A 27441-nucleotide genomic window follows, 5' to 3' on the forward strand; every position below is an offset into this window, starting at 1 on the left:
CCAGAATTACATCCAAATAGTATCCATGCATGTCTGAACAGCTACAATTAAACAAATGCATTTAATCCCTGTAATAGAGGCAGTTTTGTACTAGTTAAGCCTTTTTTTTTTTTTTTTTTTAAATAATCTAGTGATAATTAACCCTGTCATAAAATTAAATGGTCTGAAGATCCAAATCATTAAGAAAATCCTTCAAGGCAAAACCGAAAGAGAAAACGTCTGAGCTTGCTTACCTGAGAAAGCAGATCAATATCATGGAATAATTTAGGTTAAGAGGAGGTCAGCTAGGCATTATATCTGTAATAATTCCTGCCACCACCATAATCTTACAAGTTATTTAACAGCATGACAACTACAAAATAGCTAGCAAACTACATTCACACCCTAAGTTATTCATGTGGACACTCCCTGCCACGGGTAAAGGGTAGAACAGACTTTCTTTAGAAATAACTTTTACTCACTGTACAATAAAAAATAAAAATTCAGCAACATCTTCCACGTAAAACTCTGGCAATGCTGCAAATACCTTCGGAACTTCAAGCGTTAAAGGCAGTTTTATGCTGCAGAGTAAAAGATACAACAGAAAGGACAGTGAAACTCCTGGGCTAAGTACACAGCAATATGAGCTCTCCTATGGAGTTCACCTATAAAAAGACATTATAAAAGATGTGACAGATTTTTTAGAAGGTCAGTGCCAATGCTTCAGATCCACTGAACACATCTGTGGGTTGCTTCCCCAACACCCCACATCCTCCAGTTAAACCTTAAACTACAAATAAGACACTCAATACGAGCGCATATCACTGACAAAAACAACCAAAGGAACATTTACACAAGAACATAAAGACTAAACATCATAAAATAGAACTGCTGAATTAAAGTAGATAATTCAGTAAATAATCTACCATATCTTTGATATGATTTACACAGACAACCCCAATGCTCACTTGGGATAGGCGGGGTCGAGGATGCGAAGCATCAGTTGGATCACCATGCCATAGAAATTCAGACATCTCCTGAGAAAGTTCTCATCCAGCAAACCAGCATCTGCACAAGCCTTGCACCTCACCAGTTTCTGCAAAAGGCGCAAACAAAAATTAATCCAAGGCAGGACAACATAATAAGATGGCCAATCTTATCCTATCTAACCAAAGTATTTGTGCATTATGGCAAGTGTACAGAGGCCTAGAGTTCTATCACCATGCATGGATTGTGCACACAGCTACCCCTAAACAAATCACAATATTATACTGTTGCCTTATTGCTCAGGAATAAGGTCTGAATTAATCTTGGTATTATTTGGAGTTTTAAGTCACAATTAATGTCATGCAGTATCACACACTACATGAATGCAGTCACAATACACTTTAACAAGCTCCCTTAGCGCACAGATTCAAAAGTATCCATTTCAAGAAACTTCAACAGAAAGCTGCACTGAACCATTCAGAAAAAAAAACTAAACACAGCCAGCTTAACAAAGATATTTAGTTTCAACTCAAACCGCTCACAAACCTTAAGCTGCGTCTTGCAACGTTTTAGCATCTCTCTGTGCCTGGTAGCCAGAGGAGAATCCTTCCATTGACTCTCATTGTTTTTCAGATCTTCAACAGTCCTGAAAACCATACACAGTGTTTGGTTATCGTGACAGAGGGGGCTACCTATTGCCATCTGCAAGGCATTAATCTACTTAGCTAAAGAGAGAGGAAAGATTGAGAAAAGTGGGGGGAAAGCTAATTATCTTTATAGAAGTTACTCATCATCACAAGACAAATAAATTGCTTTTGCAAATGCAGATAGAACATCTGCAGTGTGCATTCAAATATCCCATATAAACTAGGTCCAACGTACATGCCTTCAAGAGCTCTTCAACACTGCAGCACCACATGGAGACTGCTGCATAGGCAGCATTCTCAACAATTCTAAATAAGGAAAAGAAGTAATTCCTTTTTCAAGCCAAATGTGCAGCTTATTTACAACCAATTCAGCCTGTTTATTTGAAAATATTTTTTTCTTTAAAGTACACTGACTCTTCCTGCCCTGCTTTCTGCAGCTTCTCAGTGTCTTGGCCTGAGTGTGCTTTTAAAACAAAAAATGAAATCACTGTGAATCCAATCCAAAAATCCTGTGATGAACACATGGTATTATTGCCAAGGAACATTTACCAAAATGCAGTGAGTGCAACTATAAACAATGGAAAATACTGATGATCCAAAAATCTGTTCTAATTTTAACAGAGTATTCTTCGAGGTTGAGCAAATATAAAAGTCTGTTTGGCTTTACCCCAGGAAAAATGGAAAACAGCAGTATCTTCCTGTCAACATCTTAACTTTAACTATTTATAATTTGTAAAATGGTAAACCATGTGCTAAAATACAGGCACATGGGCAGCACTGAGAATTCACTGCTGAAGCCTTTTTACAGACTGTACAATTAGTCACTCCCTCCCCCAAAAGCCATGGGAACACCACATGCATCTTCTGGAACACGAAACACTGCACAAGCACGGCTAATACAGTATTGTTTCCAGAATTGTAAGTCATCTACCTTCATTCCTTTATCAAATATGTAAATTTCCATGCAATATGCTAAAGAGCTCAGAACATTGATGTCTACACATCATCAACCACACCCCAGATTAACAAGCAAAGTTTTGTCATAAATTCTAAAGCGCTTTAAAGATCAATTCAATTCTCTTAAATAGAATGGTCTTCTCACCAGTTTGAGCTGCCTTGGGTAAGTAATAACCTCCCTGCCACTATTATTTGAATTCCTGATGCAAGCCACAGTCTCTTAATGTAAGCAATCTGTAACTGTCAAAAGCATCAGATTAGCAAACAGTTAAGATTTCTACTCAGCAACAGCTTTACTCAAATTGTCATTATAATTTCCATCAAGTTTGCAGGACCTCCCACTGCGGTGAGATGAAGACATTGCAGGAGCAGCAGTGCATCTCACACGTACTACGAAAGAACAACTTCTAACCTGTTGAGTTCCCTGATGGCTCGCAGTCTGCGTATGTACCGACGGCAGCTTGGCAGGATGGAGAGATGGTGGGCATGCAGGGTTAAGAAGAAACATTCAGTTGGGAATTTCGGATCGGAAAACGAAGACGGATCTCTGTCTACAAAACGAGTAAACAAATCAACAGTACAAGTGAATGAATTAAGAATATGAACTGCCGTAAGGAGGGGCAAGACCTTAAACTCAACTTTCTTTTAAAGCAAATATGAGTAGACAGTATCATAGTGCTCTATTAATACAGTACTCACAAAGCTCAGCAATCCAGGCTGTAACATCCTCCATTGTTGCTTTCACTCTTGTCTCATCTGTTGGGAGGTCAATACGACACCTGGGATGAAATATGTACATGGGATCAACCGTTTCCAGCTTGATCTTCATACTTAGTTGCTGCAGTACCCATAGGAAGTTGAGCATAAAACCATCTGTAGACACCAAACGATCATCTGTCTGCAGAATAAGAAAGGAAATAGTTAAAGATCTACTCTTAGAAGTATAAAGATATTTTCTGCTGCTTGAACAGTATTCAACATAAACAAAGCAAGAAGTTAAAGAAAAAGAAGTGAGAAAGAATTCGGATCTGTAAGAAGGCCCTCTTGACAGCCAGAAGGTCATTTAGTCACTTAATGAATTATCTTTCTCTATGGTTCACATTCAAACAGTCATTCTCATTACCATCAGGACATGGCAATTCCAAGATAGTAAACAACACAAATTGATCAAGTAGATACCATAGAATCATTTCAGAAATGGGAAACCTACTTTGATGACTGATGGCTTGACCTCCTGCCGTCACAGTACAAAAATCAAAATTCTTCTGTATTGAAGATACTGAAGCAGCCACCTCCTGTTATTTACCCACTAACAAGATCCATAAATCACAAAAAGAGCATTGCCTTTATTTACCTGCATTTGTGCCTTTTTCATGTTGGCGTTGACAACAGCTGCCATGTAACTGAGAGCTGCCTCTCGAGTTTCACCATTCAGTAAAATACTATGCAGAATCTTGAACAGCTCTTGCTGCAATTCCAAGGAAAAGTTCTGTTAGGTTGCACATACTACAACACAACACCATCGTGTTCCTGCTTTCTGTTTCTATATTTTTACAGAAACAAATTCCACTCTCAACAACTACTGCTACAATCTTATTTGTCAGGATTGTATGGAAACATAAGCTATGACAATAGTTACAAAAAGATGCATATGTAAGACTAGTGCAGCACAAACAACTAATACAGTAGTTTGGTGGTTTATTTCTTAACTCATCCTCTAACATTAACTACGATCCATGACTAAGTGTTCTAATACAGTCTGAACTGGCTTACAACCTCCGAGACAGGCTTGCAGCACTCAGCAACTTTTTTACCTAATTACCTTCAGCCATATCCTGAAAGATTTATTGTTTAATACAAAATCTGGATTTTTTTAGGTGACATTATTAATCTTTGTTAAGGCAAAAAAACAAACAAACAAACAAAAAAACCCATAATATTTTTGCAGTTCTTTAAATACAAGGACACTTACCCTCGCTAGTTCCAGGTAATGCTGCAAGGACTGGCTAACAACTCGGGTGTTTTCAAGAGTGATGGCAGGTCCTGAGAAGTACTTCTCAACAACTTTGTTCTGAAAGTGGAACGAATATTGCTGAACATATCAAGCACTAAGAACAAACCATTCTGTCAGCATCCTTCTAGGACACTTACGTCATCTTCAGCAAAGACAGAGAGACTGAAGAAGGCTCCAAGATAGGAAAGTCTCTGCAGCTCTCTTCCTGCACCTGTGCTTAAAGATTTAGGCAGCCACAAGGGCAAAGAGACAACCTAGAAAATATGAGAAACAGCAAACTGATCATAAAGCTGCCATGTCAGCCATACTCCTTTACCTGCACTGTCACCTCACAGTGTTTTACCACACAGCCTCAATTCTTCAAAATTCAGTCATGCTGTGATCTAAATGGAAACATCTCCTTGGTATTTCAGAAATCTAAGTCACCTTCATAACAGCCCTTCTACATTCTCAGGGAGAAAGGACTCCCATTACGAGACTACTTTAAGCTACCACTGAGCATTAGCCATCACAGCAGCTCTTCTTTAGAATTATAAATTATCAACATGGAACACATTAATCAACAGAGTAAGTCTTACTTAGAAAAATCAGTTTAGATCCACTTACCAAACTGCACATGGGGTGCGTTTTTCCAAACTTGATTTCACAAAGTTCACATAATGCCTATAAGAAAATTGCAAAAAAAGATTACTTGTGTACAATTTGCAGACAGTTTATTTAAGAATAATAAGCTGAACATAATAAACAGCTGGAAAAAAAATAGTAAAAAAAATAAAATAAATCAAACCTTTTTTCCCTTAACCAGTGGAAAAAATTCCATCAAATGGTGAAGAGGTCCAAAAAATACTAGAGCACACCCTGCTCCCCTACTTAGTTTTTACATCTGTTTCCATCTGTCTCAAAAAAGCTAATGTCTCACACCATAATAAGTTATTGCACTTGTTTCAAAATTAGCTGTGCAAATTATTTGCTTGATCAGAACATAACAATGTCTTTGCTGGACTCCTGAACTGCCACATAAAAGTCAGTAACAATAATAAATAGAGCAATTGTACTATACATACAGCAAGGCCTTTGTCTTTTGAGTCAGAGTGGAAAAATGTCAGATGAACACAGTAGCCAGAAACAAAGAATCCTATCCCAGATCTCTAACTCACTTTACACTGCAGCACAGAAAAAAGAAAGTAGTTATAACAGACAATTTTGAAAACACAAGAATACTGTAGGCTTTCACATATCCCACTTCTCCAGTTACATGTTCTCATACTTCAATTACACCACAGCTGGTCACTACTATTCCAACCTTTTGGTGAACACTGTGCAACTAAAGATTATCAAAATTGAATTTTTTTTTTCAAATAGTTTCTCCTCCTCCTGACGAATTTGCAACAGTTTGCAATTTAAGTGACTGAGCAGCAAATACCAGAACAACAGGAAAATCGAACAAGAGAAGATGGCTGTTTTGCAGAAGTGCTCCAGTCACTTCATTTGATTTCCAGCATACATCCCAGGCAAGTTTATTTCCCCAGGTACAAATGAAACCCAGGATATGAAGAACAGCCTTTTTTTTGCATGATTCACTGAAGATCTTAAGATCTGAAGTGGTAGCTGACAACGCTTAGTTTAGTCAAGCATTTAGCTTGCTCTTTTGTGGTCAAGCATGGTGTTCAAAAGATTTGTTTTGTCAATAAAAGCAGCAGGAGGGAAAAATCTAGGAACTAAAATATGCACTTAAAAGAAACAACAACAAAACTTTTCAGCCAGGGAATATTACAGTATTTTCCTACAGCACACAGCCATCAATCCACATAATGTTGATTCTAATGCAATAGATTTTAACTTGCCACAAGAGCAACAAATATTGGTACGGATATTATTCCTTCTTTCCCAGACTTAAATTTGCAGAAGTTTAGCATCCACTGTGTTTAGCTGGCATGCATGATGAAATCCCTACATTCGATTTGTTTTACGTAAAGCAACTCAGATAAATATTTTAATAGTCCATTACACAAAGTCTGCTGTGCCTTAAATGTAGGTGTTATGGGCGTTACACTCACATAACTTCCAGCATGAAGTTTGAAATTAACCAAACACAGTCCAAAAATGGCAAAGTACATTAGCTTGCATAGAATTTGCCTATTACCAGTAATCATGAAGCAAATCTTCTAGAAAAGAACAGTCCTTACCATAAGGGGGTACTTAAAATTGTCACTATCAAGGGAGCACTCTTTGGAAGCTGTAGCCAGGCCTTGCAGGATTGGGATAAAGATCTGTAAAAACAAACAAATAAATAAAATAATTAAAAAATAATTCTAATGACCAAGCAACTGCATGAAATGCACGCTCACTTTTCAGATACTGCAAGCACACAACGGAAAAAATAAAGATCTTCTCTCTGAATTTCTATTAGTTAGGTCAATGTCAAGTGACATTTCAATGCCTGAATGCATAAGGGTATCAATGCTAAAAATACCCACCTTTCAGCCAACTGTTTTGCTTAAAGCTCTGAAATAAGATCCCTGAATTGCATGTTAATTATGCACATGAACACGCAGAAGCACCATCAAGGTCTCCAATGGGTTGGCAGCCCTCGGGACAATTACCAGCTTGCCTGTATGCTTGAGGAAATCACACTGCTCAGATTTTCAATCTGCCATGTACCAAGTTGGTTTTGTGCTGGGAAATTTTAATTGTGGCAAGAGTAAAGATACCAAGCAGGAGTAATGGGATGTTAAAAGAGGAAACATGAAGGGAGCTACTAACCAAAGTAATGATACCCAGCCCTAAGCCCCAGTCACACCACTCTGACAACTGCTCCCCCACAAAAAGATAGTAACAGTGTTTTAGATGATAACTTTTCTTCAAAATATGAGAAATCAAATGCTATTCTAAAAGTCTAAAAGTATATAAATATCTTTATAGCTGAGTTGCCCAATACTACTATGAAAGATTGTTACAACCTTTGTGACCTCCTGCTTTAATGTTATATGGACCAGAAGCATGCTAATTTTGTGTCTTAATTATTAAATGTATAAGTTACAAATTTGCATCATCTCAGAGTATTACCCTGACACACAGGATAAGCTTCTGCTTTTCAGTCACATCCTCTGGAAAAGGCCAATAATTTATAAAATGTTCTAAGTACCCTATATGCAAACTATTCAAGATATTAAAATACTAATAATAATAACTACTGAAGTGTGGTGGCTTGCATATTTTTAATATTTTTGTATTAAAACAGAAAGATAAAAACTCAAGATTAACCCTGTAATATAGATCAGCACCGCATGCAGACATGCTGAGTCAGCACACTTCAACATCTACGTAAGCGTGTGCTGCTTATTAACAAATACATTTTTAATAACTAGAATCACAGAAAGTCAATCTTTTCACAATATTATAAATGAGTTAAAAAACAAACTGTTTAACAGTTTGTTAGGCCTTGAAATAACAGATCTAGAACTGTGAGATGCAGAATAAACCGTTGAAAATGCACCCCTGAATATGGCAAGTAGTTAAGATCCTACAATTCCACTTATTTCTTTTTTTTTTTTCTTAATTAATGTCTTACCTGTTTGAACACCTCTTCATCTTGGTAAGTTGTTCTCACCAGTTCTTGGATGAAGCCAAATGGGAGATTCCTACACAGCATATATGGTACCAGCAAAGACTGCTGCTGCAGTGACCTTTATTTGTGCAAAAGAAATCCAAAGCTATTGACTATATGCGGGAAAAACATCCAAGTCAGCACATTTGAAGATGTGCCAGAAAGCAGATCGTCAGTATGTGGACACCTGCTCCTTTCAGAAGTAACCAGCCTTGCCTTCTACAGTTACTTGTGCAGAGATTATTCTGAAGCAGATGCTGCTGCCAACATCACACTTTCATTTAATGAGGCTGGAAGAAAATAATGGCTTCAGTGTAGTAATTGGTTCTCCCTTTACTCCTCTCTCATGAAAGGACCCTTTGTTATGCTCAACTAGTGAAAGAACAACATTTTTTGTTGTTGGACTAGCATTAAGAACCTAAAGTTAGTGTTTTCTGAATTAATGCAGTCATTGCTTTTAACTGCTCCCTAAGTTTCTGAAGAAGTATCTTCTTTTCTTTATTACATACAGAAAACTATTCCACTGTCAACATTGGTTCATGTAAAGACAGAACTAGTCTCAAACACAAAGGATAACTGGTGCAGCTTTCGAGATAGTAGAAGCATCTGAAAGCAAACCCAGAGTAACTTAAACTTCTCTCCATGAAGGTATTAGTGGGAACAACACTATCCAGTGGTAAAGCAATAAATGATTCCTCAGGCACATACATGCATCCTGCTCCAAAAACTGATCTTCAGTTTCCTTACCTAATCTTCAGAAGAAAAAGATAGATCTCAAAAGAGAACAATCTAACTTTCCTGTTCACCATCAGCTGTATTTACCTTGGTTGCGTTAAGGATCCCTGGAGCACCAAAGCAGCATGCGAAATGCACTGCGATCGTATGTTGCTCAGTAACTGACTCACTGTTGGCTGGCTACACATCTGACAAAATTAAAGTCATTTTAACACAAAATTCAGAGACAGAACAGGAAATATGATCAATTTCTCCATTTGTGCAGTATGGATATAATATGCAAGGATTAGCAGGATTACAGCTAAAAGTCTTTCAGACCATACATAAAGAGCTGTATGTTCCTTTTTCCTTACAAGCAAAAGCTTACAGCAAAATACAGAACCCTCTCACAGGAGTATGCTTTACATGGAATAAATGCCAATAAAATGCAGCAGAAGGCTGCCCTCCAAAGAGGAAAAGTAACTTCTAGCTCTGCCTGTTTTAGGTATGTGAAACATATAGAAAGCTCAAAAATGATGTTCTTAAATGTACCTTTGGTGCTTTTCTCTCCTCTATTCCAACCCGGTCAAAACACTCAATGAGGTAGTTCAGCATCTCTGTCTCCTTACAGTTTTCAATGGTGAAGTGGTCACTGCAGGAATCGCAAACACTTGAGCTGCCAGAGCCTCCCACACTTTAAAACACACACACACACAAAAAAGAAAGAGAGCGTAAGATCCAGCTCTTTAGTGTTGCACAACCAAGTAACTCATGAGCTCCTGACCACCTGTCAGTTCTCTGAGGACTCCATTCCAACAGGCACACAGCCTTCTCAACAGTTAAGACCATTTCTGTGAGCTCTCCCTTTCGGGTTGTCCAACTCAAAAAAAAAAGTCAGCTGCGCTGTAACACGACCAAAGAATCAATTACTCTGTTAAATGAACAAGGTATCAGAGTGGCAATAAGGCACAAAAACTTAATGGGAATCAACCTTTTTATCACACAGCAGCACTGGAAGCGAACAGCCTTTATATCACACTTGATGTCAACAGTGCTATAACCCCTGGAACATCACAACACTTCCATGCAGTGATGCAATCTCTGCACAGCTCCTGTGGTCTCTGTCAACAACATTCAAGAAGTTACGAACCTCCACCAACTCTCAAACTTGCCAAAAGAATGTAAAAGCCTCCAAGCACAAAGATGAGACCTTGGCTTACACATGAGAGCTACAGATAATCATGTTATGTATTCCAAGGGAGGAGAATCAAAAACAGGAGGCTACGTATCCAAGCAACTGTTTCATTTATCATTTCCACATCTGAGATTGTTTAATTTCAACTCAGTTCATTTTGATTCCCTTATAGCAAGATATGCCACGTTGGTAAGCAATGCAGCTACAGGGGAGAAGATTAAAACAGCAGTATTGTAAACATGAAACTAAACCCACAAAGAAAAAAGCATGTGGATGGTCTGCTACTATTCTTCACTGAAGAAAGTTGGTGCAAAATCAAGGTGGATTTAAATGAAGACCCCTTTACAAGTCCAAGACCTTGAACTGAGAAAATAACAGTATTTCTTCCTATAGGCAGCTTTCAAAAAACACATTCAGACTACAAAGTGTAACTTCCTATACGCTGTAAAATAATTTATGCTGTAATAATCAAGCTGTACAAAGCTACTGCGCAAGCTTTACAGTCCAATCAATAAATCACACAAAGGTTATCACTTGATAAGCATTTGGCAGCTGAGCTAACAAAAGCTCTGGTAACAAGTTTCTTTTGCAGAGAGAATTGTTTTCAGTTCTGCAATTAACAGTAACCCTTGTAAAATGTATCTCTAATGAGGTAGTATTGGGTTACCATGAAACCATACCTCCATTTTTTATTGCTTCTTCTAGACCTGACTTCTCACATTCAGCGTTTTAAGATTCTCTTTTAAGAACAGCAATTTATATTAGAACTACTATTTCTACAATTAGTCATTCTGTTAATGATTTCACTGCAGCAATAATTGAAGTTATTCCAATGCAGACCTCATACATCCTCCACACACACACTGAATGCCTTGCTATTTTCAGTCTGCAAGTTGTTGCATAATTGTACAGTCACTGTGTTCATAACTTAACATCTTATTGCTGTCTGTAGAATGCCAGGACATAATAAAGAAACCAAGATTCCAGAAGCACAGCAGCCGCAGAAATCCCTACCAAAGGCCGTGCAACTCAATGTAATATTAAGAGAAAACTGCTAACATTGAAGAGATTAAAAAAAACAGTGGCTAAAAACAAACCCAAATTCCAAGTATGCACACAAACAAAGCGTAAACCTTTGTTACCAAGTTCTCTCATCTGAAATTAGATGGAAAGGAAAAAAAGGAGATGCCAGCAGAAGGTATTCTAGTTAACCGATTTTAGCTGTAGCATCCCAACATGCCACAGGAATAACCACAGACAAACACTGGAGGGGGAAGATTATCTCATACCAAGTCTTTTAGGGCATTCCCTGACATCCCAGAATAATTCCTAAAGTCTAGACCTGGTCTAATATTAAAAGGTAAAAGCAATTAGCTTTTCCTTCAGTTCTGCTTTAACTAAAATACTTCACAAAGGATTGAAAGCCTGGAAGCAGTCCCTCCCTCCCAGTTGTTACCATGCACGTAGAGCTTATAACTCAGACTGTGCTGCCCTTAGACATTAGGAAACTGCCACTGGCTCTGCCTATTAGAACAAGACAACGTGCCAGAGGGCATCTCCAAATCACTACCCATCATAATTAGGAACCGGAATGTTCAGAGGAAACGTTCTGGCTACTAGCAAGACTACAGAAGTATCATTTTTCAGAAAGTTTTCCTGAAATACATGGTTTTGCACAAAATAGATCCCCTTTCTCCAATTTGAGTTGATCCAAAAGAATCAGGCATTTCCTCACAAGTTGCTGTGCATGCAATGAAGATGAAGCGTCAGATTTTAAAGGGCAAAGAAAAGAAACGTTTTCATCAACAAAGAACACAAACCACTTGGATACGACAAACTGTCCTGAAGGAGGGCTGTCCTTTTTTCACACCAAAACCTCATATTTAATGGGAAAACATTCAACATCAGACAAGACATTGCAGGCACACTCAGCAATGGGAGGTAAAACTAAAGATCCTACCCTGTTCACGTCTCCAAAAGCTTTGCTCTCCTTGGCATGCCTGGTGTCCTGCAGGCTGTGTTAGTTTTTTTTTGGCAGCCTCCAAACAGAACGAGGAATAACCCTCAGTTTGTTTCCACCTATCTCAGAGTCACACAAGTGGAAGGTTTTTGCTCTATGACTCCCAAGCCTCTGTTTTACAGCAGAACACCCTGCAACCCACCACAAACAGCCACAGTCCCCAGGAGCTCCAACTTTCAGGTGTTTTCTTTATCAGATAGAGGAGAGATCTCAGCTGCCAAGCAATCGACAGCAGAACAACTCCCTTAGCATCAGCTGGCTCTCTGCCATTACATTTTAACCAATATCCTCATGTTCCAGATTTTTATAGGAGAATATGCAACATGATGTACCACTGGTTTTAAAATTACAACCATGGGTAAATAGCACCCCTCCTACTCACACACAGTCAATGAGGAGTTCAGCTCAAACAACATTTCAGAAACTGTGCTCATTAAACTTAAAAGGCAGCATGATTAACATTTCCTTAATCCCAGTCATCTCTTCAAAGGGAAAAAAAAAAGGCAAGCTGACTAACTAGCATTCATTACATGTGTTTATATACCTTCGTACAAACAACCCTGGTCACCTGCTTGGCTCTACTCATTTCCCAAGTTACTTTGAAAAACACTTGGCACTACTCATACTGTTAGTTCCTACACAACCAGACATGCAAGTTACATTCTCTTGCTCCAATACCTGGACCCAAACTGGACACAAGAAAAATCATCATCTTCATTTTCTTCGTCACTACTGTCCTCAGACACATCAGAAACGCCAAGGAAGAGGAGGGAGAAAGGGTTGTCGTATATACTACCACAACAGAAATGAAAAAGGCCATCAGATTGCTTTTCTTTACACCAAAAGGAAAGAACAAACAGCTTTTCTTTTAAGTCTACCAAAACTGTCTTCTCTAAGCATGCAGCCAGGCAGCTCACATTAGTAAAAACTAAGACAATACTACCATGCTCCATGACACTATGAGTTATTCACATATTCACACCATACATTCACAACCAAAAAATGTAAAAATAATTTTGAAGATCTTATAGAAGCAAAATTTGTTCTAAGCTACAACTGTTCAGCAGTGGCTCCAAAACCTTGCCTGTTCAGTTATCCCTCCTGCAGCGAACAGAGACTCTAGGAGCAGCCAGAGACAGAATGCAGTAGTACTTGGCCTACCCTACAGAAACAGACTAATCTGTAATTTAAATATATGCACTAGGGAATCAAACCTAACACAGTCCAGCATTTAACAGCTTTCAGCAAATCAGCTACAGTCCTACTGAGAGAACTGATTTCAGAGCAGGATGTCTGCTTGGTTTACTGTCCAGCAGAAGCAGATGAACAGAAAGCTAATAGCTTATCATAGAATCATAATAGTTTAAATGGGGTGGATGTAAAATGAGCAGGAAATAGACACAATATTGTTACCCTTAAAGTAACTGCATTACTCCTCAAATGCTCACAGAGACAGCTTACGGATTTTTGGCAACGAGTGCATGTTAGCAAGCCAAAGTATTAGCACAAAATGAAACAGAGAATCAACTCCAGGTGAGTAGGGTAAGCTCAGCACAAACACGAGCTGTTCCAAACTGCACGATCATGCCACACCCTGCACAGCACACATTAAAACTCTTTTGTTCTTGTGAAATACCTAGAAGGAATCCTGTTCAGTAAAGATGAACGCCTGCGCAAGGTACTGGGTGAAGCAGTAAACAAAGGCGGACCCATGGTGGTGGGTCTCTGTCTGGGTGCAGTGAGCAGCACGGCTGGAGGGCTAGCAGCCATGACTGGAGGACTTGAACTAGCTGGGATGGAAATATTCAAGGAACGCGGGGTAGAAGAAGCTGAAAAGCCTCCAGAATGGGCAACAGTATATGGCCGGTACCTCGCAGAGGAAGGCTGGGTCCAAGAAGGGCTGGTTGTTGTGAGGTGAGAGCTGACAGTAATGGAAGGCACAGATGTGGTGGCAACTGAACTGGCTGGTGGGGTAAGAGATGAACCAGTCATTGGTACATAGCTTGTGAAATTGGTAGTAGGAGCTGGACTAGTCCCATAGAGACTAAACCAGTTACAGGGGAAAAAGAAAAAAAAAAAAAAAAAAAGCAATCATTTAGGATATGAAGAAAAAGGGTGAAAAAGATAAAATGAGCAGCAGATGCCCTTCCCCTTCAAATGACTCTTCAGTTCTGGTTCTGCAGCTCACACACATTAATCCATTTTATTAATACTAAATAAAACTATGTTGCAATTCACACATTAAGAGCCTCAGCCTCCGCTGATGTAAATTAGGGATACTTCTCAGAAGGAACAGCTACATGGCTTTATCCTGTCAAATATGCTTCTAGACATGGCAATATAACCAAAAAGGGTGAGACTGCAGGGACATTCACAAGGAAAACAGTGAAAAACTTCTAAAATCTATTCTACTTATTGCTCTTGGGATATTTTTATGCCTCTCTAAGTCTACAAATCAATATTCAAGTGAGATCAATATTCAGTTAGAAGTCACCTGGATAATGAACTGGAACCAAAGGAGCCCACATTACAGAACATAGGGCTGGTTCCTGGGTTGGAGCCCGTGTTTAAAATCAGGCTTCTGTCAGGAGACCGGGCAGTTGCAGCAATTGGCTGTGATGTAGCTGTCAGACTGGCAAATGGGTTTTCATCCCTTGACTGGGTAGACATCATCAGCACTTCCATCAGGATCTGTCCGATCAAGTCCTTAAAATCCGAAAACACTGTTAGGAATAAAAGAAGTGATTTAGTACTCCTGTTTGCTGCCTTCAACTACACATTAGTCAGAGATGTAAATATCAGAGATTTCAACTAAGAAGGACAGTAATTTGCACGCGTCAACCAAGTGCTTCTCTTAGCAAAAGCAACTGAAGCTTACAACTACTGTTGTCTGTATTAACTATGTTGTGAAGATACAACTACACATAATTATAACTCTTGTGGAAAGTACCAAAGATCAAAGGTGACCTGATGTTGCTACTATTCACTGTCTTGTCAATCTCTCATATTTTCCCACTCTACTTCTGCTTTGGGCAAGACATGCTGTGAAAGAGGAATGCACACAAAACCAACCACCTGTGCCAGATAAGAAAAAAAATTTGAATCTATAACTGGTAAAATGTAACATTATATAATATAGCCTGAAATTCTTAGCTTATCACATGGACCATTAAATGTTGATTATGATAACCCAGTAAGTGAATAAAAGCTTTCTGAAAAGATCCAGCAACACTGCAGTGTCATCGTGTTGGTGTGACAACAGAAGAAATAACCAGTGAGATTGAAATGATTGATTAGACCAAAAAATATGACCAATCTTTGCCATGATCCTTTCTGGGTATCCCATTTCCTGCTTACAACTGTTGGCATCAGATGAACTTTTTTCTTAACACTGAAATCAAGCAAAGAGACGAAAAGCTAAAGAACGTGCCACCCAAGTGAAACCACCTCAAACAGTGCAAACAGCTCCGATTCCTACCTTCTTTTGGGTTCTGCTTAAACTGAGCAGAGAGAGAATTCAGGAAGATAACATCTCTGTCTCGGTCCTTCCAAGAGACTCTGAAGATTTTACAGACCAGCTGTAAAGCTTGCTCCTCGGATACCTCAGACCCAGACAGAGGTTCCTCCGTTAGGGGGAAAAAATAAAATAAAATCAACTTATTTGCATTAGTTATAACTACACTGGTCAAGTCACAGATGTATCACACACAGGTCTTCTTTAAACAGCTTGTTAGAAGTGGGGAAGAATAAAATGTAGGTTGACAAAAATGGGCAACACAGAGAAGTTTTTTCCCTTAATTGGACATCACATCATCGCAATGGTAAACCTTGACTGCACAGAGATTTCCAGCAACTATCAGCACCTTTTCAGATGCTTTTATTCAAACCATTTCACAAACCATAGATGCTGAGTCATCAACACATTTTTATTTGACTTCATTACTCTACTGCTACTGCACAGACTTTCATGTAATTCTACCTCTCAAACTTACTTCTGCAGAGAAGGCTTTATTACTGATACCATTTCCAATGCAGATAACCAGGCAATAGAAAAATTTTTGCTCGTAGGTAAGGTCTACACTGTCTCCTATTCACTTACGTATTTGGAGATATCAAAAAGCTACAAGGAAACAAGCCAAGTTGGCAGAGCTTTGCTTTACTTTCCACTGAGTCCCCCCCACTGAAGACTGTCCTCGATTCCAAGCTGTTTATTTCACAGCAGCACAATGCAAGCTGTCCAGCTGCCTGCTTTACAGCTAAGAGTTGACTGGAGAGGATTCTGCAGCAGGGTTATTGCTGGATGGCGTGAAGCCAGGCTTCTCCCAGCAGAGCCTTCTACTGACAGATTGGGAATAAACAGAAGGCATCTAATGAGCATTGCAAGAACTGTAGAAACTTCCCTACCCCAACGTCCCATTTCTTTGGGGCTTTACTTCACATGGACCTTAAAATCAAATGACAAAGAGGACAATCGTACAAACGAATTAAAGCCTTGTATCTGCTTTCTTCCTCTTTCTACTTAAAATAGTTCTACTTCCTGTCTAAACCTCAATAGCTAAACATTCTTATTTTCATATAACATTAAGAAGAAAATCCTATTACACAGCATTACTTCAGCACACATAGTATACGAAGCAGTACTCAGTATGCTTCTAAAAGCTATATAAGTAATAAGCAAAATTCTTCAAAAGTACCTTAAGAAGCATTTATTCAGGCTTACTGTGTATTAAAAAAAAAATAGACACGGACACGAATAGATGACTTTTGTAGGGTATCAAATAAAGCATTTTCTTCAGTTTCCAAAAATCATTAATAAACCTATTTCTGAGAAATTCCAAATAGAGCTCTGATATTAGAGGCCCTGATTTTTTTTTCCTTCCCATAAATTTTTATGAGGAAATTCAGTGCAGAAGTTTTTCCATAGATGACATCTGAAAGCCTCTCAAAAGAGCACATTCAAAACAGAGGTTGCTGAACTCACTGCAAGCTAATATTCTACATCAGCCCTCAATTCTAAACCCTTGTTCCTGTTCCAGTTTCACTTTTTGGGATACTTAGCCATAAACAGTTCTAGTAAAGCTTTTCCAAAAACCAATGTTGTCCATTTTAAGAAAGAGAACACATGGCAAAACCAAGGAACATCACAGACTGCAAAGCTGCACTCGGGTAACAGCATGTCAATATGGAAAAATGCAGTAAGGTAAAAAAAAAAAGGCAGAATTCACATAGTCAGAGATGAAATCTTCATAAATCAAACACAAAATGTTTAATAATAATGATAATAATAAACACGTAATAGAAGCCTATGCTACGATAATGTATGAAAAAAACAACTGGCACAGTTAGAGCCAAACTGCCTAATTTGAGGAGGTTTGCCATGAAATTCTGACGATCGACATTACAATAAACCACATCTGTAATCTGGAAGAGAAAGGCCAACGTAAACAAGCTAACCTTATCAGTCAGACTTCTTTTCTCCCTGCGATCATTCTCATCCACTTCCATGTTCTCAATTCCTGAATCCACATCTACCTGGGACATACTGCAAGTGGAAAGAAGAGGAAATGTCCATCAGCTTGCAGAATGCTGTAAGATGTCCTCTGTAGGATGCTGACAGAAGGAATGTCATCTTACGCAGCAAAGAAAAAGCCGGTGCAATAGGAACAGCCATACACACAAACAGCAATTAAAAGTCACAGGTTGATAAATACTTCTCAAATTACATTTTTTCTGAATTCAGAAAACACAGTACTAGATTTCTTCAGCAGGCAATACAAGCCACACAGCCATCACATTCCATAATGTACGCTCTTTTAAATAGAGCAGTTTGATCGTTCCCAGCAGATAGGCTCACCATTTAACATCTGAGATGACGCTTTGTCTTTCATCATTTTAGGTCATGAGTTACCATGAAAGACAGACTAGAGACAGAACTACAATGGTCTAAACAGTGTGTCATTTTTAAGCATTTAAAACTATTACATTAACTTGGTTGGAGGTGAGAAAGAGCAGACTATTTTCTTGTCTAATGCTTTTGATGATTAGCAAGGTGCAGTATTTGCTAGCTTACACATGCTATTTTTTCATCATCATCATCATTTCTTTTAATTTTTACCTTTTTTCACAGGAGACACTATCAATATCCATGCTCTGAGACCGAGAGAGAGACTGAGATTGTGTTTCAAGGCTGTTTGATGGAGAACTGCTGAGTGAACTCACTCCTTCGCTGCTCTGGCTTCGGTGGGCTACTCCTAAAAAAAGGCACCACCAAGGTTATTACCACAGAGATGAGAATGCATGACACAGTTACACGGATGGAAAAGGTGAGGAAATACTGGTTTTCAATCCTTCTGTTAAGCATTCTTAGTAACAGGAAATAAATGCTAATAAAAATCACATTTGACTACAGAGAATTGTATTTTCAACCACTCTTTACAGTAGCAATATAGAAATGCTTACCTGTATCATAACACAGAGAACAAAACAAATTTTGCATTAAGTGCTCAGAGACTCATTTCATAATAAATAGCTCTAGAAAACCACTTGGTTTTAAAGCCTGCATACAGCATAGCTAAGTGAATGATGTCAGATTTGAGTAATACTTAAATTTGACTCCACCAAGTTAATCAATTAGCATGCATTTATAACAGTGCTCAGAAAGAAGCTAGAGAGAAGATAAAGGGACACTAGGCCCTTTCACTCAACATGCTTTCTCCCTTCTCCAGTCTCATCAATTGAGAAGAGTGCTTCAAATCCATACACTAAAATGCAACACACACACAACATCCAAAGCAGACCACTGGAAGATCCAGTTGGCTCGCAGTGGGATTCTGAAGCATTTTGAACAAATGCATCAATAACATTAAAAAAAATTAGAAATAGTTTTTTTTGTTTTTTTTTTTAAACAGCAAAAATGACTGCCACGTTCCCAATTCCAGAAAGTCTGCAGGAAGGTTACAAACACGTAGCAACAACTGCCTCTGTAGACACTACTCCTTCATTTTCATCTTTATTGCTAGAACCAAGTAATATTCTCGTCCCATCTCTGATCTGAGAAAGGCTGCTTACAGCTTTCTCCAAGCTCTTGTCTTGCAGAAGCCTTGTCTTCCTACGTGCAAGACAAAGGGCTGAACTTGGTTGCCAACTGAGCTCTCCTACGACTGCTTTGGGTGCAACCCTAAGACATTGCCACGGATTTCCTGCAAGTCAATCCTACCCAAACAGCACCATCGCAATGGGGTCAGCATGAGTGAGGATATAATACAAATAATAATATTTGTAATACAAAATATAATAATACAAATACTGTCAGTTGTCCCATTAGACAAATTCTCCCACAGTTTACTAAGAAATTACCACTATTTTTCCTTCTCCACAAGAACAAGATAAGCATCCAACAAGTCCCAGCAGCACGCACCATTAAGTGTAACACCAACAAATGCACAGCAATACAAAACAGGGCTTTGGAGAACAGCTGACGAGCTTTAAGATACAAAGTAATGGATTCACTTGGCAATGAAGATTCTTTGGAGAAGCATTACAGACCAGAAAGGCATGAGGAAAGACATGTATAATTACAAGCAATGCAGAAAAAGCGCTGTGTTAACACTGGAAGCTGAATGAGTCCTCCAACCATCTAAATGGAAAGGGCTCTTAAGTGTAGTCTACTCCTAAAATTTCTATCCAGTGACACTGGCTCAGGTTGTGTTTACTAATAAAATAGCTTTAATTGAAAGATGCGACCGTAGTCTCATCAATGTCAGGTACTTGCACATCAGCAGCCAAACTCCTTGAAGGAAAACCTCCACAGAAAGGCAGTATTAGTCTGTCTGCTTAAAAAGAACAGAGCAGTGAATTTACTCCTCTCGGTTCCTCGCTTGCTGTTTACAAGACATTCCCTAAAGAGTATTAGGTTTCAGGTGGGAAGTGTAAGACCAGATTCACAACCTATTTTTAAATTCCAGCACCGACTCTGTTTGTGTCACTACTGAGAAGTGCCAACTTGTCCCTCGCTCCCAGCAGTAACACATTCTGAATGCTTCCCAAATCATTTCAAAATTAAAAAAAAAAAAAAAGCTGAAAGAAAAAATCATTTAGAAGACAACTGGCGGAATTCAGCATGGGAAGTAGGAAAAGTAGCTTCTCTGCACCATTCCAACTCATGTTCTAAGTTTCTGTGCATAGAAACAATTTATATTTAATTTCCCCTTGTATTAGATTGGGAATTAGTATATCAAAACCCCTCAGGTCTTCAGATAAAAAAATGGAAAAAAATAACTTGCACTGGCATTCAGAAAAGAATTTAACAAGCAGAATATTTAAACAGCCACATTCTGTAACTGGAGCCAAATAAAAGTACACTGCCGTATGGTAAGACAACACAAAATGCACACCTAACTGTTGTCCACCACAAAGTACTTGCTGCATTTACATTTTAGTTGTTCTCTATGAAGAGGAAGAGATAGGAGACAAGATCCTCCAAGAAAAGTGAATTATCACTTAACTACTTATAAGCCAGTATTAAACACCTGCAAAAGACTTCACCCAGGAAACAGGAAAATGACAAGTCTATTTCTAAATGGACAACTATTTCATCCAGTCCTGAAATTTTAGGCATGGATATTGCAGTTCTGACACTGGAAGTCTTTGCAGGAGGGGAAAATCCTCACGGCCCAACACAAACTACACAGAACCTAAGGATGTAGAAATACCAAGCACAGCCTCTGGACTGCGTTCAATCGGGTTGCAAACTAAATAAAGGCAACTTTCGAAAGCAGAACTTCAGTGACTTAATTTCCCCACAGATAACACCGAGCAGAAATACACTGCCCATGGCAGGGAAAGGCTGCCTTCAGGTACTCCAGCACACCCCTGATTCAAGATATCCCAGTTACAGCTTGGTTCTCTCTCACTACCTCACATAGAAAAAGACAGTCTTCCATGAGTCTTGCCAAGGCACAAACCTCCCACCTCTTCCCAAACAGGTGGATAAAGGAACTAGAGCAAACAAGGTTTTATCATGGTGAAGAGTGCTGTTTTGCACTCCCTTGGGGTCACACTCCCACTGCCAGGAAAATCAACTTGACCTGGAGCACTCATTAACAGGCCTCTTTAAGCCAACTGTCTACCTACCATCTTTTCACAATAAATCTTCCAGAATTTAATTATATCTGAGCTGTGATGGATGAGGCATACAATAAAACAACTGACACCTGAAGTTCCAGTTTTCCTTAAAAAAAGAAAAAAAAACAACCATAAATGCAAGCACAATAGCATGCAGAAGTTATGAAGATCACTGGCCCTCTATGCAGGGCTGTCACTGAAACACTATTTCTAGGATCTCCAAAGTACTTTTAAAATGTCACATGGAATAAGTGAGCACACATTCCATGAAACTGATGTATGAGTCTGATCCCAAACAACTTCACATAAAAATTGATGCTTGCAAGGACATTGTTCTGCTGGGGCTGCTTTCTGTATGTCCAAATAAATTAAAATCCTCTGCAGTCATTTTAGTCTACTACTGCAAAGGAACTCCTGCAAGGCACACAGTGTTAGCCAAGTCCTCATTTACGCTAAATAAATTCAGCAGATAATCAGCTGTGAACACTTTCTTCCTGATTTATTCCCCCAGTTTAACCATATCCCTGATTGTGATGTGCAAATACACATTACTGAATTGCTACAATGACTGGCACTATAGGAAAAAGCAATCCACTGCCTAGATAACTTCTGCTTCTTGTGATCAAAGTTTTATCTGTGTAATTAGCAACTGTCCAATGCAGACAGATGAATCCGTACAACAGGAGTCTCTAAGGTCTTGATTGTACAACCATTTCAAACCACAATAAACCAGTCTGCCAGGATATGAACATTTCTGCTTCAGGTAGGTTCTTCCACACCTCCTGTTCTGTTGGCATTAGCGTTTACACAATTGTGCATCTGCTTGAAAACTAACCATTAATTTTCTGTGGGTTAGTTTCCACCTGGATTAAGTCCTCACCACACATTTGCTACTGTCAACAGGGGGAGAGGCAGAGAGAAAGGCAACTTTCAGCAAGAGCCAGACCTAAGAGGGATTAAAATAGTCCTGTAACCACAGGCTGAGTGAACGTGGTAAGCGAACTCTGTACTATTCGCAAAATAAATAAAGACATCTTTGCTTCTGGGTTGCTGTCTATCATCACAACGACAATACGCAGCGTTAAATTCCAACCGTACGTGATTTGCTCAGGAAATGCTTTTGGTAGCTTTTCTCTGGCCTGCTCTGGATACAAGAGCAAAATATGCAAAAGGCAGCCCCTTCCAGACACCTCGGATCCTCCCAACTTTGCATACTTTCTGCATTTGTCTGATTTTAATAGATAAGGAACTTCATATGGTCTGAAGTAACTGCTATTTGTAAATATCCTACTTGTCCTCACTGCAGCAAATACTGGAATTGGGAAAACCTTCATCTTGTCAAAAATACTGCAACACAAACAAGAAAGCAAATACTTCATTCTCGTGTTGAGCACAGTCATAGCCCACTACTTTTAATTGTGCCAAACACCAGTAATTAAAGATCAGAAATGAACTTGGCACCGATTGCTAAGAAGTACACAGGAATCCATCAATAAAAATTGTGTTGCAAGACTGAAATTACTTTTTATCAAGGAGAAAGGGGAGACTGGCTTTCTTACTGTACTACTTGTCAATAGAGAAACGCATTACACTCAATCAGCTCTGGTGAAGACTTCAAATATTATCCTTAGTTTTACAGACGCCTGGAGAACAATCCATTTATATTCGGTAAAATGAAGACTTGAGCACCTTCAGTGACCAATTCAGAGCGTTTCTTTCAGGAAGTTATTTTTACGATAGCAGAAATAGTGGTAACAGCATTCAAGCTCTGAACGTGAGGGGTCGCACAATAACATCTGACAAGCAGGCAATAATCGTTGCCGCCCCAAAGGCCGGCCTACCTGATGCACCTATGGGCGAGGTAGCTGGGGTCATGCTGTGGACGCTGAGGCCGAGGCTGTGGGACGGCCCGGGGGTTGGAGCTGCTGCAGGTGGCCCAGGTGGGGTCTCTCTCTGCGGCGATGTGAGCGGTGTGCTGGGCTGAGATGATGGTCCCCCTGCCAGCCGGGCAAGGCGCCTTCGACGGATCTACACAAAGGATATCAAACAAACAGAAAAATTCATTTGCATACATACACACACACTCCACAGTTTTCCACCGCTGGGTCTCCTAAATGGCACGGTATCCCCTCCTGCAACACTGCAAATACAGAAGGTTGCTTGAAAACCTACCATCTGCAGCTCTTATTGCCATTTCTCTGTTCTGCACAACAATACTTGATGCTTATTTATTAAGTATGTATTTGCTGCCTTGGAAAACCCACTTGCACTGGAGAATTCTGTGTCCATCCCTCCAACAGTTGTGTAAGACAAGTCTAACATTTACCATTCAGCAGTTTCAAAACCTCTAACACACCTCCTGATTTATTGGGGCATTTGATGAAACAAACCATGTTAATCTAATAAAAGAGCTAAAAGGAACATGACTTTTACCTTCATTTCTCACCACATAACACTAATAACAAAATTCTGCTTAAGAAGATCCAACTGAACTTTATTAACAGAGAACTGTATGCAGTACTATCTGAAACAGCTGTGCAACACTGGAAATCTACCTGTCACCTGCTGGGCAGGAGTGTCTCGAGAGGCAAATGAAGACAGTCAGTAGCAACCTGCCATTACCTGGAGCAGTCTGACCAAATGGAGTTTTGGAAAATCAGTTTTCATGTTACCAGTGGGGCAGTGCAGTATTTGCCTTCAGGAAACTATTTATTAAACCTCATTTCTGATCGCATAAAGCTAATATAAGATAAAGCTCACAAAACTCGTATTTGAGAACTATGAAACTTGAAGCAAAAAATGAAAAATATAGAAGAAATTATCCATAATTATGGGCTGCCTCAGATAATCTGATACAAAAGCTTTTGGTACAAAGGAAACAAGCATGGAGTAAAAGCAGATGTTCAATCCCCACACAAGCTCATGTTATTCCCTGTTGGTATTGAGATCCCCAAGCACTGGTGTAATTCCTCAGTTTGCATTTCTGCTCACAATCCTGTAGAACTGCTGGGGAAGTTAAAGAGTGAAGTAAAGAGTGAAGAACAATCTGTGTCAAGTCCATGTCTACGCGACATTGCTGCAGTCACATAATGGTCTGTGAAAACTACTCCAAGGGGAGGAAGAACAGATCAAATTAAATCAGACATCAGATTTTGAACTATATGTGGAGAGAGAGGCACAGAAAAATACACCCAAATGTTAATCAAGAAATGTATACATTTATTCTCAGCCATGGTCAAACCTAGATGACTCAATTGATGCCACATCCCTCACAAGGTACGATTTGCACAGATGCTCTCTGCATCAAGCAGGTAAACGAGCTCTTTTGTGCCACCCCACACCTCTTCACCTACAGCAAAGGCAACACCAACACCAGAGCTATGTCACAACCAGCTGTGGTCGATATTATTCAAACAGGAGGTCACTTGCTTCACCCCTAGTCCATTAAGCACTGACCTTTCATACAGACCAATGCTCCGGACTGTAACCTGCCCTGAAGAAATTTCTGAAGAAGGGAACATATTGAAGAAACCTGCCTGGACACTGGGATGCTTTTAGATAAAATTCTGCAATTCAAAGCAACTGAAGAATTTTCCTACCCACTTAAGAATGACAAATCATCAATCGACTCCAAGTATACTGAAGGAGACAGGTTTCTCAAAGGTGAGTGATAAAGAACTGGGTTTGGCTGCTCTGATGCCCCGAGTCATCATACTCCTCCAGGTTTACATAAAATTTTCAAGGAAACTTGAAATTTGATCTGAAAATTTGATAATTACGGGGAAAAAAGGACAAAGAAACAACAGTGCTGTGCCAGAAAGGCAAAGCCATCAGGCTGAAGTGGGAGCATGCAAATACAGCATGGAACTGATGCATGCCTTCTGTCCGGTTCATTCGCTTGTGCCTGGACACAGCATGGGCCGGGATGTGGGCAGTGCAATGGGCACAGCACAGTGCCACGGGCCTCGTGCTGGGCCTGCAGGACGCAGTGTTTGCACAGCGCTGGGCTGCAGCCCGCTGCCTCCACGTAGCACAAAGAGTGTGACAGAGCTGCGGGAGTTCAAAGTCAAAACAACCTGGCTTCACTTTGGATTGCATGACTAACCACACCGCCACGGTGTAACACGTGGGGCTTTTTTATATTTATTATTTTATTAGGAGCATTTAGGATACCCTCAACAATGCCTAACCCTTGATTTCAGCAGCACTGCTTGCAACAGCAACCTATGACAAGCGCTGTGTCACTACATTGCCCAACAGCAACAAGTTATTTGGTACCAATTACTACATCAGCACTGTTTGTTCCATAGCCTACCTTCCCTCCACCATAATGCACAGTTTAAAAGCTTAATGAAAAAAATATATATATATCTAATTGGCTGAATGGAAAAGGCACCGTGTTATTAATTAGTACAGTTCTTGCCGGATACATTTGGTCTTGGGACAGTAACTTTCAGAAATATATTTTTGATATAAATGGGCTTCCAAAAAGCTGTTAGCTGGACATGTTGTGACAACCAATGTAAAAATAGCAGCCTGTTAAAGCAGCTGATAACTGAAGCACACAGCAGAGCTGTAAGCATACAGGCAGAACTGCTCCCTTGGGCTCAAGCACCTCAGCTCAGATTTGTACATAATTTCACAGACAACATCTGTTTTAGTAGAAACTGCTTCATGAGCTTCTAAAGAAAATGTTTCTACTTCTGCAGCCAGAGAAGAAATCCCACCTTTGTACAATAAGGTGTAATTGGAATTCTTTGCAGCTTGTAATTTGTATTCTTACAGCATGTTAACCAAGCTTAAGGCATGCTTCATTTCCTGGGGATGTTGCTCATGGTCCATAGGCACACAGCACAACTCCAAGCTACTCAACAGCTGTACATGAAACACACCAGGTTCACCTCATTCTGTCCCACTTCATGACATACTCAGCTTGACTTTGCTTTTTCCTACACAGTTCCCAATTCTCACAATATTATCAAGCACTCACACTAAAATTCACACCAAAAAGAGGATTTTTGCTTCTCCCAGATCCATGATGGTTTTGGCATGGGCTGTAACAAAAGACAACTTTCACAGAATCACAGAAACACCAAGGTTGGAAAAGACCTACAGGATCATCCAGTCCAACCACCCACCTATCACCAATCGTTCTCACTAAACCACGTCCCTCAGCACAAAATCCAAATGTTCCTTGAACACCTCCAAGGTCGGTGACTCCACCACCTCCCTTTGGTGCTTTAACAAAGTAAACACAGAGAAAACTTCAGCGAGAGACTGCAGTGGTAAACATCTGAAGTTAACATGCATTCTACATCACAACGCCAGTCATCGACTGCATTCATCTCTCCTCTCTGAGAGTTAAGATCTGTTACCTGCACACAATACAGTCAAATATAAGGAGATAACCTCACCTACAGGCGCCTTGCAGCTAATTTCAAGTTCGGCTACTGCCAGATAAGAGGTTTTCAGACAGAACTCACACACGATGTAAGACAGAAACACCTCAGTGAGAATGCTGCTTTCTGTACAGCCTAACTGCGATCCGGGCTGCACCGCATTGAGAACAGCAAAGCGGAGGTGCAAAGGAGTCCTCAGACAGACAGACAGACTGACTGACAGACTCCAGCTCTTCCATAGCAATAAGAAGCAACCACGCGATTGCCAAGCAGGCCCGGTCAGAGCAGCGATCGGCCATGAAGCGCCTTAGGACCGCAACCAAGCGACGGTGAGGAAACAAAACGGCACCAGGCGCGCAGTCCGCACCTCGCTCCCCTGACAAAGCGGTATTTTAAGCGTCTCGCTACGGGTAAAAGAAAGATTTGATCATCGTTTTGGAAATCACACCCGGGAGGCGCACGAAGCGCCGGCACTCAGCACAAAGCTGCGCTCCAAACGAAGCGCCGAGGCGAGCGGCCGGGACAGCAGCACCGCCGGGCCCCGCGCCCCGGCACTCCGCCTCACCTCATCCGCGCTCAGCTCCTCCATCGCCTTCCTCTTAATGGTGAACGCGGAGGGAGGGCGGGCGCTTTCCTCCGCCCCGCCGACGGGCAGCTCCGCGGAGCGCTCTCCGGCCGCCTCCGCACTTCACAAGGGCATCGCCGGGGCGGCCTCGCCTCGCCCGCCGGCAGCCGACCGCTCCGCCGCCGCCCCCGGCCCGCCGCCCGCCCGCGCCTGGGCTCCCGCCGCGCCCCGTGA

The 27441-nt window shown here is 40.2% G+C and overlaps 1 protein-coding gene across 8 annotated transcripts in view; it reads right to left on the reverse strand.

Moving 5' to 3' along the window:
* UBE4B (ubiquitination factor E4B) overlaps nt 1-27327 on the reverse strand; it is a 34787-nt gene extending 7460 nt beyond the window's left edge. Inside the window, exons 1-21 of one of the 8 annotated variants that reach the window (XM_042883115.1) lie at nt 27208-27327; nt 23085-23271; nt 18236-18371; nt 17576-17662; nt 15599-15747; nt 14615-14843; nt 13757-14164; nt 12799-12912; nt 9458-9599; nt 9014-9114; nt 8156-8270; nt 6771-6854; nt 5191-5247; nt 4722-4838; nt 4543-4641; nt 3925-4038; nt 3270-3468; nt 2983-3121; nt 1513-1612; nt 948-1075; nt 462-560 (exon numbers count right to left, since the gene is read on the reverse strand). In XM_042883115.1, coding sequence (XP_042739049.1) covers nt 462-560; nt 948-1075; nt 1513-1612; nt 2983-3121; nt 3270-3468; nt 3925-4038; nt 4543-4641; nt 4722-4838; nt 5191-5247; nt 6771-6854; nt 8156-8270; nt 9014-9114; nt 9458-9599; nt 12799-12912; nt 13757-14164; nt 14615-14843; nt 15599-15747; nt 17576-17662; nt 18236-18371; nt 23085-23271; nt 27208-27231 — 2828 coding nt within the window. In that variant the 5' untranslated portion in view covers nt 27232-27327. Of the gene's footprint in view, nt 1-461; nt 561-947; nt 1076-1512; nt 1613-2982; nt 3122-3269; nt 3469-3924; nt 4039-4542; nt 4642-4721; nt 4839-5190; nt 5248-6770; nt 6855-8155; nt 8271-9013; nt 9115-9457; nt 9600-12798; nt 12913-13756; nt 14165-14614; nt 14844-15598; nt 15748-17574; nt 17663-18235; nt 18372-23084; nt 23272-27207 lie in introns of those variants that run through there. The other 7 variants (XM_042883116.1, XM_042883117.1, XM_042883118.1 and 4 more) reach the window with 7 other exon arrangements.
* Nucleotides 27328-27441: the final 114 nt, after the last annotated feature.

The sequence above is a fragment of the Lagopus leucura genome, unplaced genomic scaffold (assembly GCF_019238085.1).
Source record: "Lagopus leucura isolate 7727_CA_CO unplaced genomic scaffold, USGS_WTPT01 Super-Scaffold_100037, whole genome shotgun sequence".
NCBI lineage: Eukaryota > Metazoa > Chordata > Aves > Galliformes > Phasianidae > Lagopus > Lagopus leucura.